Source organism: Marmota flaviventris, chromosome 6, assembly GCF_047511675.1.
Source record: "Marmota flaviventris isolate mMarFla1 chromosome 6, mMarFla1.hap1, whole genome shotgun sequence".
Taxonomy (NCBI): Eukaryota; Metazoa; Chordata; class Mammalia; order Rodentia; family Sciuridae; genus Marmota; species Marmota flaviventris.
This window is the reverse complement of record NC_092503.1, coordinates 76,895,441-76,907,618: the sequence shown is the minus strand read 5'-3', so window position 1 is coordinate 76,907,618 and position 12,178 is coordinate 76,895,441. Positions and strand designations below refer to the sequence as shown.

The 12,178-nt window shown below is 34.2% G+C and overlaps 1 protein-coding gene across 1 annotated transcript in view; it reads right to left on the bottom strand.

The window, feature by feature from the left end:
• The window catches only part of Snap91 (synaptosome associated protein 91), a 117,985-nt gene continuing 105,807 nt past the window's right edge, over positions 1 to 12,178 (bottom strand). The window contains exons 25-29 of the mRNA XM_027928180.3: positions 11,600 to 11,711; positions 7,561 to 7,644; positions 6,856 to 6,960; positions 3,321 to 3,423; positions 1 to 1,410 (exon numbers count right to left, since the gene is read on the bottom strand). Coding sequence (XP_027783981.1) covers positions 3,331 to 3,423; positions 6,856 to 6,960; positions 7,561 to 7,644; positions 11,600 to 11,711 — 394 coding nt within the window. The 3' untranslated portion in view covers positions 1 to 1,410; positions 3,321 to 3,330. The remainder of the gene's footprint in view (positions 1,411 to 3,320; positions 3,424 to 6,855; positions 6,961 to 7,560; positions 7,645 to 11,599; positions 11,712 to 12,178) is intronic.

The window sequence follows — 12,178 nt, the reverse complement described above, 5'->3', positions numbered from 1 at the left end:
TTATGTTTGCATTTTCTTTGTTCAAGGTGTTTATTGCATCTCAGAGGGCGTACATGCACTGGGTTTTTAAACCGAAATACAAAGAAAAGCCATTTTGAAATTGGTTTTAGGTAATTTTTCCCCATTACAGTGTATGTTATCCCCACAGTAAATTCAGATACAACCACTTTTAAATGGTACCATACATCTATTAAATAATTTGAAAAATAGGCAAATGCCTTTCCAACCCAATATGCTTTTACAAAGAGCTGCCAAGCCACTAGCAACACTGATCAACAGTGACCTCATGTGTGCATCAAAATCTTAAGCCAAGCCATCAGCACAGACAGTATGACAACAAATTAAAAATTAAAGAATACAGTATGTACAGTAAAGGATACAATTCTCTGAATAAGTTTAAATCCTAATCACAATGGTACAACAAAACCTAGTTTGAGCTCAGTTGAAGGATGGAAAAACACTAGCCTATAGAACACACAAAGAAATACTAAATGAACAGATGTACATAAAACCCACAGTGAAGTAAAAACATTTGCAGTAATCTTTAAATTACAGATATACCTTGGGGTGCTTTCATAATCACGTAAATAGCACATTTCTAATTGCATTTTCACAGACGTGATAGAAACGGACGCTTTACTTTTCAGTGCATTTAATCAAGAATGAATAAATAGGTCAATTTAGATGCAAAACCTGCAAATATAATTAAAATATATATTTTAATATAGCAGTGATAAATATGGAATTCTTCCCATATGATTTTTCATTCTTGATAAGGTAGCTTCAAGGAGAAGTATTTATTATGGACGTTAACCTTTATATTTTTTAAAATAAAATTTCTTAACATATACAGTGCCACAAAAATAAACATTTCTCACAACAGTTGAAGTTTCTGTGATTGGAAAAATGTACTCCACACGGAAAAAAGTTTTGTATATTTAAGAGTGTTTTCCTTACTATCAGGTATTATCACATTACGCTTGTAACAGAGATACAGAAGAAAAGAGAATTTATGGGAAGAGTTTAGGGTTTGTCCAAAAGTTATATATACATTGAAACCTTCGAAAACACAGACACATCTTTCCAAATGGCTCACCATACAACAGCTGCATCATCCGTCCATGGGCAAGGTCCAGAAAAGCACTATAGGCATCGGAAACATCCATTCATTGTTTACATCATACAACACACAAATAACCCAAATACACTACAATTTTGAGAGTAGGGATAACAGCTAAAGTAGTACACATTCCTAACGTTCACTTTCACAGCTGTGCTACACATTTTGGAAGAGAAGTTATGAGTAAGCATTGGGTTTGGTACTGGTGGCTCACTTTGAAACTCTGAGCATCAATCTTATTTGAAGTCTCCAAACTCATTATTTTTCCTATTCAGTCACAAAAATTGCAGCTGTGAAGAAAAAAGTACTTCAGTTAGAAAACAGACTATCATGCCTCCCTTAAACATTTTATGTCCTCTGCAATTTTACTTCATAGTTACTACAAAAGAGCTTTATACCAAAGATTTCTATATTAACACATTCACATTTATGTATTTTTCAAAGTTCCTTAAAATAAGCTTAAAATTTCAGTCAGGAAACTTAAAAACAATCAATTTTTCCATGCACAGTTTCATTTTAAACAAAGATCACATCAACAGAAACTTGAGCTTTAGATACTTATTAGCAATCTTAATTATAAGACAGGATAAATTAAGAATAGCTAACCTTTAAAATAGAAGAGTGAAAATAAAACATTGGAATGGCAGTGACTTCCATTATTTTTTGCTTCTATTTCATTATGGTGTTCAATGAGTCACTCACTGAACAGTTGAACAAGTGACAGAACAGGAGAGAAGGGAGCTATCCCTGGTGACCCAGTTTCTTCTCTCACACCACTTTCCACTTTGTTCATCAGTCATTTCTGCCAAGAAACCTTTCCTGGGGTCTTAAGGCTTAGCCAGAACTCATAGAATCCTCTGTGTCTGCCTCTCTCTGGGCTGTGAATCCCTGAGGGCAGGGACTCTCTCAGGCATTTTTTCTTCTGATACTCACTGAAGTTCCAGGCATGTGATGACAGCAATATTTACTTAACAAGTGGTGATAAAAGGCTACTCAAGGCCGTTTTCTTGATTACTCCTGAAACTAATTGCTATGAAATAAGTGCTCCTTGTCTTACTTATACCAACATCTACTTATGTCTAATCAACCCAATCCAAAGTGGAAAAGTGTGCCTGAGGAGAAATGACTTGACTGAGATATTAAAGTGACATGTTATTAATCCTATTGGTATATAAGAAAAATGATTACAAAGCAGAATTCCACAGAAATCTCAGTAGGCATTAGAGGGAGTTTTTAATATACATAGGCAGTAGATGTATAATGAAAGTACCACTGGATAGTGGTCCAAAAGCTTCCACCTTCTTACTGTTCTTTTTGCCAGACCCTGAGTAAATCACTCAATTATCAAGAATCAGTTCTTCTAGCTATATAAAAAAATTAATTCTGGGTAGTTTACTGCACAGAGTTTCATCTCCTACTGAGAAGTTCAAAGATATTAATGACTGGGAAGTAGATATGAAAAATACTATGTAAAAGAAAAGCAGTTTAATTGAGCAAAATATTTGCTAAGAACCTACCCACCATTAGGTGCAGGGTTAACAGTAAACATTATTCCTTCATAAGCTTCCTTCCATAAATTCACAATGAGTCACTTTTAATGAAATTGATGAGACTTAAAACTAGATTGTTAGAAATTAATATTACAAATATTAGCTTTCTATTAATTTCAGTCATGGAATAAAGCATTAATCTTCTAATTTATCAAGAAGTTTGGGCAACTTTTGTATTTTATCAGTATAATCTTTGTGATTTTCAGGATAAGGACAACTTGGAGGTTTCTCTCCCTCCTAGTTTTTCTTTCTTTTGTGGTACTAGGGACTGAACTCAGGAGTGCTGTAACATTGAGCTACATCTCCCATCCATTAAAAAAATATTATCTTTTATTTTTGAGACAGGGTCTTGCTAAGTTGCCCAGGCTGGCCTCAAGCTTTCTATCCTCCTGCCTCAGCTTCCTGAGATTACAGGTATATGCCACTAATTACAGGTGTGGTCTCTTCCTCCTAGTTTTATAAGTAAATTTTTTTTTAAAAAAATCATTAATAATGATAGCTTTTAATATCAATTTTAAAACTTGAAACATTTGAGTTATCATTATACACATCCACTCAAAACACATAAAGAACAAATATCATATCTGAAATAGCCAAGCACTGTATAGCTCATTATTAAAAGTCCACAGGAAAATCTCAATAGAAGATACCTTAAATTGTTTACAAGAAATCCTTGATGTTAAGATCCGCTAATGGGTCCTTTGCTGGAGGTTTCTTGGGACTCTGAGTGGCAGGTGTAGGGCTTGGAGAAAGCTAATAGGGAGAAACCCAGCCCCAAAGAGCAGAGATAGAAAGCAAACAGAGAGATAGGTAAGCATTAGGCAGAACATATATTGCAGAAAAAAAAAACATGCAGAAGAATAGATGGCTAAAAGTTAAAAAAAAAAACTACTTTGTTCTACTTAGTCACAGTGTTGTGTTTAATTTTGGAGTGGTAAAATACAATTCAAATGATATTTGGCTTTCTTGAAATTTCCTGACATCAAATTTAGCCAAAGTAAAATTTGGGGACTCTGGTAGAACAATATGGACATAAATTAGGGAGATGTAAAAAATTAGTCACATAAGGATATTACAAATATATAGTAAAACAAACAAACAAACAAAAAGTGATCATTTTTTCTATAAAAACACTTTTACTTTGAGTTATTAGTACTACTAAACTAATAAAGAAATTTAAATGGCTTTTTTCACAGTGACAATCAGTTTGAAAGGAAAATTGAAAGGAAAGTTTGCAGACAGCCACTTATGAAATTACTTAATATTATTAACTAAATATGCTAAGATTTCACATAAATTATTTTACGGTTCTATTTGTGAACACCACTGAGTTCTAATCCCAGTCCCACCTGTCCAGCTCACAGAGAAGGCTAAATAATTACAGGAAAGAAACATATGGGACTTGTAGTAAAAGGAAAAAGAATTAACTCATTTTTGCTTCTATTGAACCAATAACTAAATGATTTTCATCTGTGACAGAAATAATTTCTGGAAGCAGGCTTCTGCAGGAATGTCAGGGTAAAGACCTTAAAAAAAATCTCACTCACTCTGTCTAGAGTAATACCTGACATCTATCCTTTGAATCTAATTAATTTCCCATGCTTGTAAGATGATAGGAATTTCAGAACTCTGGGACTTTGGGGCAGGGTATATGTTTTTATTGGTTCAGGAAGCAGAGCTCCAGAATTAAGGATTTTCAGATGTGTTCCTATGTCCAGAAACTACTGCATTATCTATCTGTCAAATTTCCATTTGTAGAACTGAGATAATGCTTAATTGAATTCTCATAAAAAATAAACACCAACCTTGAAATTGCTTGGAAGAAACTGTAGAATTGGTCCACAATTAATAATCAGGTGAGATGACAATGTTTCAATATCAACCAATTAATGAATATTGGGATAGTCCAGGCATCATTAATATTAAAACTACTATGAATTCTGAAGCTACAAACTCATTTTATTTTATACTCTGGGGTTATTATGCTTCTTGGAAATAGAAAATGTAAAAATTATCTGACATACCATTCCCTGATTTATTCTAAATTCAATTACTGATTAAAACAATATATTCTCATATCATCTATTTTCCAAATTAGGTAAATAATTGATGCTAAATATGGTATTATGCAAGAAAAACAATTACTTTTAGTAATAAGATTATATTAATAAAATCTCTTTTGTTCCACATATATCTCTCTATATTAATTTTTTTCTAAAGCTTTCAACACACCAAATACAAGACTAAAAAACAACTTCAAAAACATTGTTCATTAAAACAGAAACATTCTGTCTTCCTCAAATATGATAAATATTCACAGGTCTATTCAACCATCAAGGAAACCACAGTGAGATTCATCTTAGAATTTAAGCATACAAGGTTAAACTTAACCCATGAGTAGGTCCCAAACCTTCCTCATACCCTCCATAAAAACAACACTAGGCAGGGTTTCTTGGTCTCCAAGCAGACTAGAAAACCTGTCCTGAAGTCAGTATGTTGTTATGGCCATGAAGGCTAGGGCTTCTCATATTCCAAGTTGTCTTTTTCAACAACCACCATTTTTTTTCTCCTGATCACTGTGGCTTTTGAGGTATTAAAGTGAAGAAGTTGAAAGCAAATTTGGGAAACAAGTAGAAGATGGATTTAGATGCGGATCAAGAAAGCAAATGGGGTTAGAGTATACTCAGAAATTCTAGAGTAAGTATCCTACAGATAAATATCCACTTAATAAATTAAAAATATTATAGGAGTGAAAGAAACCATACATTGATATCAGTAAACTCTACTTGAGCTATTTTGTTCAGTTTGTTTGGCGTGCTGCTACTAGAGTTATAATTTGGTGCTGACTCTGTCCAAGTCACTTTCTCAATGGTGAAGATCTCCTTGGTTCCACATATATGTTTCTACCTTGCCAGATAATTAAACAGAGGAGTCAAGAAAGAATAATTCATCAATACGATGAGTATTAGCAGCAGTTCAACAAAGTGCATTTATTGGGCATATTTTGACATCTTGGTAAACGGAGGGAGCACATGGTGGCATAGTAAGGAATTTTGCCTCAAGACACGTTTTCCCTTTGTCCTGGATCCTACTAGGTGACCTCTAATCTTTGTGATTTTCTGAGTGACAGAAAATTTGCTTTTCATGATGGGCTCCTGCAACCTGCCTGATAAAATTATGCTAACCAGGTGACTCCCAGGGGCTCTTCCTAGATTATGCTGACAAAATAACTCAGCATGGAGGTGGGCCATGCCAGAAAGACCTACCACATAATGCCAACCTGATCTTCAGAAGGAGGAGGGTTGGAAATTGAACCTAACTCATATCTAATATTTCTCTTTCTCAATCTCGCTCTTTTTTTCTTTTTTTTTCAACCTATCATTTTTATGTAATGAGGCCTCAATAACTCTGGACCTTAATGCTTGAGTGAGCTTCCTGAGCTGCAACACTGTGTGTGTATTGTCATACATTGATGCTGGGAGAGAAACATATCCCTGAGGCCAGAGAAGTTTCATGCTTGAAGTTCTCATAGATGTCACTCATGATCTCTTTCTTTAGCTGCATCTAATTTGTATCTGTTCACTACAAAGAAAACTGTGATCCTAAATTTGGCACATTCTTGAGTTCTGGGAGTCATTCTAGAGAATTATCAAATCTGAGGATTGTCATGGAAAACCTCAAATTTATAGCTAGCTAGTCTGAAGTGATGGTGGCCCTGGGGATTCCCAAACTCGTGGCTGATGTTTGAAGAGAGGAGATTCTTATGGCACGGTTCCCTGAGACTTTGCAGTTTGGCAAACTCACTGCTGTTGATGTCACAAGTATTAGGCAGAGTTGGCAGCCTGGAGGACTATGCCTTGAACTTTTCTGGCTAACTCTGGAAACACATAATAAAACCATGGATCAGAAGTACTCACTTCTCGGGATGCATGCCTTGGATGATTCACATGCCTGGTTGTTTTCCTGTACCATTTTGAGTTAAGTAAAAGAAGAACAGACCTTAGGACAGTTAGCTTTCCCCCAAGACCTCACACTCTTGCTAATCTGTCTTCTCTGATTCCTTCACTTCTGAAGCAACAGGTATGAGAAGCACATTAGGTAAAAACACCGTTGAAACAGTTAACCACATGACAGTCTTATACTTAGGGGTTAATGTCACTGATCTGTATACATGAAGAGACAGACCTGTGTGCCAGGTACAGCTGTGGCTCCAAAGGGTGGCCTCATCATGGGCTGTGCAAACATGACTGGCTGCTGAGGCATCATGGGCATGCCTGTCCCAGCAGGAGGCTGAAAAGGAAGACTTGTTTAGAGCCCAATGGAGTCATCAGGGTGACACCCCAACAAGGATTATTTTTATATGCTTCTCACAATTTTTGAAGATTCCAGGTGGGTGAAAAACTGGAATTTGTTATTTTGACCTCTGGGTGTTGAGGCTGTCAGATGGGAGAGTCCCTGAGCAGGGATACAGGCCGGATGGCTACACAGCATCCTCATCCCAACCAGGCCTTGCTCTTCATTCACCTTCTTCAAGCATAACTCTTGAAGAGATAAAAACTTGTTTCTCTATGGCCCTAAAAGTTGCTGATTAGTGAAAAGTCCTAGTATAGTGATTCAGGGCTGATTTTGATTCATTGCATTAAGATTATGATTAGCATATATTATTCCAAAAGGGACATAACAATGTACTGTAATTTGGTGGCAGAATTTAAGTATTTTATAACTGATTTTTATAACTACATGGTAGGCCACTTAAGGCCTGAAGCAGGTAACTTTTTAAGTTTGCTGCATTTTGGGGAGAATTATATTCTGTAGGAGTATTTGATAATTTGGGATTTGGCAAAGAACATAGAAATGTAATTACAATTTTTAGAATAGGTCATCACTCACCATTCCAAATCCTGCTCCAGGTTGTCCAACAGATGGGGCCCCGGCCACAGGAGGAACTGAACTGGTTGGAGGTACTGCTCCTTGCTGTACACACATACCCACACAACCACATGAGCGCATGCACACACACATACACCCCAAACAAACACACACAAAGAAACAAAATAATTTGTTTTTAAAATGACAATATAATTTAAAAATGCATGTATTTCAAGTTTATGTGTGGAGATATAAAGAAATCTCAAATTTTGGTTTTAAGTTTAAAAAGCAGATGACTCTAGTACTACACCAATGATATAAACAAAGTTACTAACTTGATGGTAGTACTATTTACTGTTGGTAGTACTGTTTGGATTAGCTGGCTTGCAAGAACATTGGCTTCCTCTCAAATTCCTTATAGTTACCCTCACTGGGAATGAATTAAGCTTCTCTAAGCTTCTCTTTTCCTATCATTTCCTTTGACAGGTTAGACATGAGGATCCTATTTTCATTTACATTTTAATGGTTGGCTTCCACTCCCCCTTAAATTTCTTCCATATTTTTATCGGTGCATTATAGTTGTATATAATGATGTAATTTGTTACATATTCATGCATGCACAAAATATATAACAATATAATTTGGCCAATATCACCTCTCCCACTTTTATATCATTCCTTTCTATGTTTCACATTACTCTTTTCTATGTTTTATTTGCTTCTTTTTAAGTTTTGGCTGTTGCATAAGGACCAAAATTATTTCTCAGAATAGAAAGCCTTTAGAAGACAGCACATAATACAGAATGCATGTGCTGTTATCAAGTTCAGAGCTCAGTTTTCAGTCATGCATCACAACTTCCTAATATTTCCCTCTTGTTTAAAAATTAATCCTACTGTAATAATTTAAATTGATCATTAGAACAAATCCTAATTAAAAGAAGATACTATAGTGATGTCAGCAAAAATGATGAACTAAGGGACTCCAAAATCCCCTCATCCATAAAAGTAATGAAAAAACAGGCAACAACTGTCAGAATTATCTTTACTGGATTCTAGAAACTATCTAAAAATTTGCAGCAATCCATGAAGTACTTATTGAAAATTAGAGGAATCTTGGTAAGAACAATATGTTTTGTGGCATTTTACCTTACTATAATCCCATCTTCTGCTCCCCAGTTTAGCTAAGTTTATTTGCCACTATACAAGTCTCCCGTGAGAGGGATACCTGGTCATGAATTAGACATTTAGGCACTTGGTGGCTCACAAGGATAAAGAAGTGTCCTTTAAAGACACTGTGAACATTCATAATCACTGCCCTGAAGCCCCATTAGGGCAGGACTATATTCATTTCCTAACAGAGACCTCAAGACCAAATTAGAGAAAATCACAATGAACAAACATCTCAATAGATACAGGAAAAAAAAAAACATTTGATAAAACTAACACCCTTTCATGACAAAACCAAACCAAAACCAAAACCAAAAAACAAACAAACAAACAAAAACCTACTCAACAAACTAGGGAGAGAAGAGAAAGTCCTCAATCTGACAAAGGGTATCTAAAAAAACCCCCAAAGTTAAATGATTGAAAGATTTCTTCCAAGAACAAGATGCACCAGAAATTTCAGCCAGGGAAATTAGCAGGAAAAAGGATGAAATAGCAGACTGAAAAGGAAAGAATAAAACTATCTTTATTCACAGATGACATGATCTTAAATATAGAAAACCCCACAGAATTCAAACAAGAAAGTACCAAAACTAATAAATAATTTCTTTAAAGCTGAGGATATAAGATCAATATATAAAAATCATTGTGGTAGTTCATTTTATGCTAACAATGATCAATCAAAAATATAATTGTGATAATAATTCCATTTATAATAATATCAAAAATAATAAAATATTTAGGAATAAATTTAACAAGAGAGTATAATACTTGTATACTGGCAATCATAAAACATCATTGAAAGAAATTAAAGAACAACTAAGAAAATGAAAAGTTGGTCTGTGTTCATGGATTTGAAGACATAATAATGGAAAGAATGCAGTAGGCAATTCCTATCTAAATTTTGACTGCCTCCCCCTTTTGTTTTTAGAAATTGACAAACTGAATTTAAAGTTTATATGAAAATGCAAGGGGACAAGAATAGCCAAAACAGTCTTAAAAAAGAAGAAATTTGGAAAACTCAAACTTCCTGGTTTTAAAACTTACCACAAAGCTACATTAATCAAAATAGCATGCTATTAGCATAATGATAGACATATAGATCTAACACAACATAAGAAAGAATCTGGAAATAAACCTATATGTCTCTATGACCAATTGATTTTTGTCAAGAGTATTGAAAACAATTAAAAGAGAAACAATAGTCTTTTCAACAAATGTTTCTTCTACAGCAGGATTTCCACATGCAAATAATTACACTGGACCTAGACACACACACACACACACACACACACACACACACACAGGCCCAAGACTTAATTTAAGAGATTACACTATAAAACTCTTGGAAACAATTGAAAAGCTTTAAGACCTTGAATTAAACAATGGTTTCTTAAATATGATACCAAAAGCACATGAATTAAAAGAAAAAATTAGGTATAATGAGTTTATCAGAATTAAAAATGTTGAATATCAAAGAACACTATCAAGAAAATGAAAAGATAGTTTACAAAATGAGATAAAATATTTGAAAATCATATATCTGATGAGCATTTATTATTAAGAATGTATGACAATCTCTTAAAGCTCCACTAATAATCTAATTATAAACTAGGCAAAGGATGTTGTAGGGTAGGAGAATATGTCACTCCAAAATATGACACTTGGCATAAGGTTATTTTGAGCTTAAAGCAATTTAAAAGTATATTAATCAAGAATTTCTGCAAGTTTATTTTGTTTTGATAATAAATAAAACCTTTTTCCCCTTCATAGCCTTAAGTCCTAATGATATAATTAGGGTTTGGTAAATAGTCTATCACCTAGCCTTTGATTGATGGGTAAAGAGTGAATCAGAAATACAATCATTAGTATTTTCTTTCTTTTAAAAATGTTTTACTGAGCTAAAATTCACATACTACTTAAATTTACCATTTTAACAGTTGTACAATTCAGTATTAGTATATTTATAATATTGTGAAATCATCAACATTATCTAATCCCAGAACATTTCTAAGACCCCAAAAGACTTCCAATTTCCCCTTCCCCCAGAAGAATCTAGTAATTTGCTCCCTGCTTCTTTTCCTTTCTTTTCTTTTTTTGACTTCTTTATTCCAGATGCTGCATCCAAACAGAATCCTATGCTATGTAGCCTTTTGTGTATGGTTTCTCTCACTTAGCATAACATTTACATTCTAAGTTATATTAATTTACTTCCATGCATGTTTGTTTAGCTGGGAGTAGTGAGTGATGATTAAGAATTAATTCAGTAACAAGGAAAGAATGGTGCCAAGGGAGCTTTAGAGATGGGTATGATGTAGACAGGTGAGGGTGGTAAGCAAAGGTGGAAAACTGCAAGTGGCCTTGGGAAACAGTGACTTGCTTAGATTTGCTTAAATAGAGGCATATATAGAAAATTAAAATATCAAAATTAAATCTACTAAAACTCTATGGAAAAGATGATGTTAGCAGTTTGAATTTTAAAAGTGGTGAGCAAAAATAGAGTTTCAAAACAAAATGCCACTTACACAGTAGAAAACTGCCCAATCTTCCTGGTAATAAAAAAAAAGCTTTCATTATTTATTGACAATCAGGACACTGATAAGCAGTGTGATAAAATATATAATTGTCAAGTGATATTAAATGCTTTTTAAAAACCATTTCCATAATTTTACACATAGAGAGAAAACATAGTTACTATTTGAAAATATTTAAAATAAAAATAAGTCATAATTATTAAAATATTTAATTCAATGGAATTTGAATTTCAGTAAAGTCTGCATCTTGCTTATACTTTTTCAATGTGGAAGATGAAGTACAAGGTCAGTGGTCAAGTTTAGCAAAACACACCCTGCTCTATACACTTGCCCACACTGCCCTGGCCTCTGAGGGTTGCGTACCAAAGATGCACTTGATGGAACACCTGCTGACCACGTGGCTGGAGTTACTTTCGGCTGCCAGTTGGCTCCACCAGTCAACTTTTTCTCTCCAGCATTCCACTGAAGATCTCCCCTAAAATCAAGCAGGCAAAATAAATAATGAAAAACTAGAATTAGAAAAAATGGTGCATGGCTCCTAAGATTCTTTTATTTGGGTTTAAAAGTACTCTGAGTCAAGTGGTAAAAAGGAGAATAGGTTAAAACTTACAGAGGAGTCTTATCATATTGTAACTATGAAATCTTATAAACATTTGAAAAAAAATCATATATAGTTTGGACCTCAATGATAATAGAAATTTCTTATAACATATAAGTAGGAAAGTATGCCAGAAAATCCATCTGAATTCCTCACTCATTATAGTAAATTCCAAATAAAATTACAATACCTCTGAACTCTTAGATGGCATTTAATTTAACATGCATTAGTGATGCCATCTTTTGGATTCTTAGAGGGTTTAATAAAGGTTTCACACAAAATATCATGTCTACAAGCTGACTTACAGTGATTGTAAGGTGCCACTTTCTGTAAAATGTGTCCCA